At 44.1% G+C, this 1,402-nt stretch overlaps 1 protein-coding gene across 1 annotated transcript in view; it reads left to right on the forward strand.

Moving 5' to 3' along the window:
• LOC107469985 (uncharacterized) overlaps positions 1–1,402 on the forward strand; it is a 13,054-nt gene continuing 11,652 nt past the window's right edge. Inside the window, exon 1 of the mRNA XM_052255623.1 lies at positions 1–958. Coding sequence (XP_052111583.1) covers positions 1–958 — 958 coding nt within the window. The remainder of the gene's footprint in view (positions 959–1,402) is intronic.

Below are 1,402 nucleotides of genomic sequence, written 5' to 3' on the forward strand. Positions count from 1 at the left end.
ATGGATGCTCCGAGGAGAGTTACCATCAAGGAAGCGGGTGCACCGGATTATGTCCTTCAACCCCTTCACGTAACTCACCCCAACTTGAATGCTAACTTTGAATTGAAGACCGCTTTGATCAACCTCCTACCTATGTTTCATGGGCTTCCCGCACAAGATCCTATTCGACATCTCAAGGACTTCCATCGCATATGTTCAACTACTAGACGTGAAGGGTCCGATGAAGTTGCTATATGGTTGTTTGCTTTCCCTTTCTCTCTTGAAGACAAGGCTAAAGAATGGTTCTACACCCTCTCTAGTGAAGTTACCTCCGATTGGGACTTGCTTAGAAGGGGATTCTTGGATAAATTCCTACCCCCGGAAAAGATGGATAGGTTAAGGAAGGAAATGTCTTGTATTGTGCAAGGTGAGACGGAACCACTCTATGAGTATTGGGAACGGTTTCGCAAACTAATAGATGCATGCCCCAATCACATGCTTGACACTCAAGTATTGCTTGGATACATATGTCAAGGGATGCGAGAGCAAGATAGAACCCTCTTGGACACTTCTAGCAATGGTTCTTTGTCCAAGTATAAAACTGCGGAGGAGGCATGGCAACTTATTATTGACTTGGCCGAATCCAATCAACATGTGAGGCGAAGAGTCAACCGTCCAAGGACCGTGAATGAGGTATCAACTAGTAGTGAAACCACCGCTCTAACTCAATCCTTGAATGAGATGACATCCATCTTGAAGCAACTCCAATTGAACCAACAACAACCACAACCTCAATCATACCAACAACACCCTCCACCACCTCAACAACACAACCAACAATTGGTCCCTCAAAAAGTATGTGGCATTTGCTCTTGCTACTCTCACTACACGGATGAGTGCCCAAGCCTTCAAGAAGACAATACCTTGGCGGCTACCCACAATTTCTATGATCGCCCCAATCAAGGATACTACCAAGGCGGTAATCCTAACCAAGGGTACTCTTATCAAGGAGGAGGAAGCCACAACCAAGGAAGTGGACACAATAATCAAAATTGGAGAGACAACCATCAACAAGGGAATAGGGACAACAACAACAATAATGGAGGAGGTCAAAGATGGGGTAACTTCTACACAACTTCGCACAACTAACCAGCAAGTGCACTGGGTCGTCCAAGTAATAAACCTTACGCGAGTAAGGGTCGATCCCACGGAGATTGTTAGTATTGAAGCAAGCTATGATCATCTTGTAAATCTTAGTCAGGCAAACTCAAATTTATAATGGTGATGAACGAAAATAACATAGAGATAAAGATAGAGATACTTATGTAATTCATTGGTAGGAACTTCAGATAAGCGCATGAAGATGCCTTCCCTTCCGTCTCTCTGCTTTCCTACTGTCTTCATCCAATCCTTCTTACTCCTT

This window comes from Arachis duranensis, chromosome 10 (assembly GCF_000817695.3).
Source record: "Arachis duranensis cultivar V14167 chromosome 10, aradu.V14167.gnm2.J7QH, whole genome shotgun sequence".
Classification (NCBI taxonomy): domain Eukaryota; kingdom Viridiplantae; phylum Streptophyta; class Magnoliopsida; order Fabales; family Fabaceae; genus Arachis; species Arachis duranensis.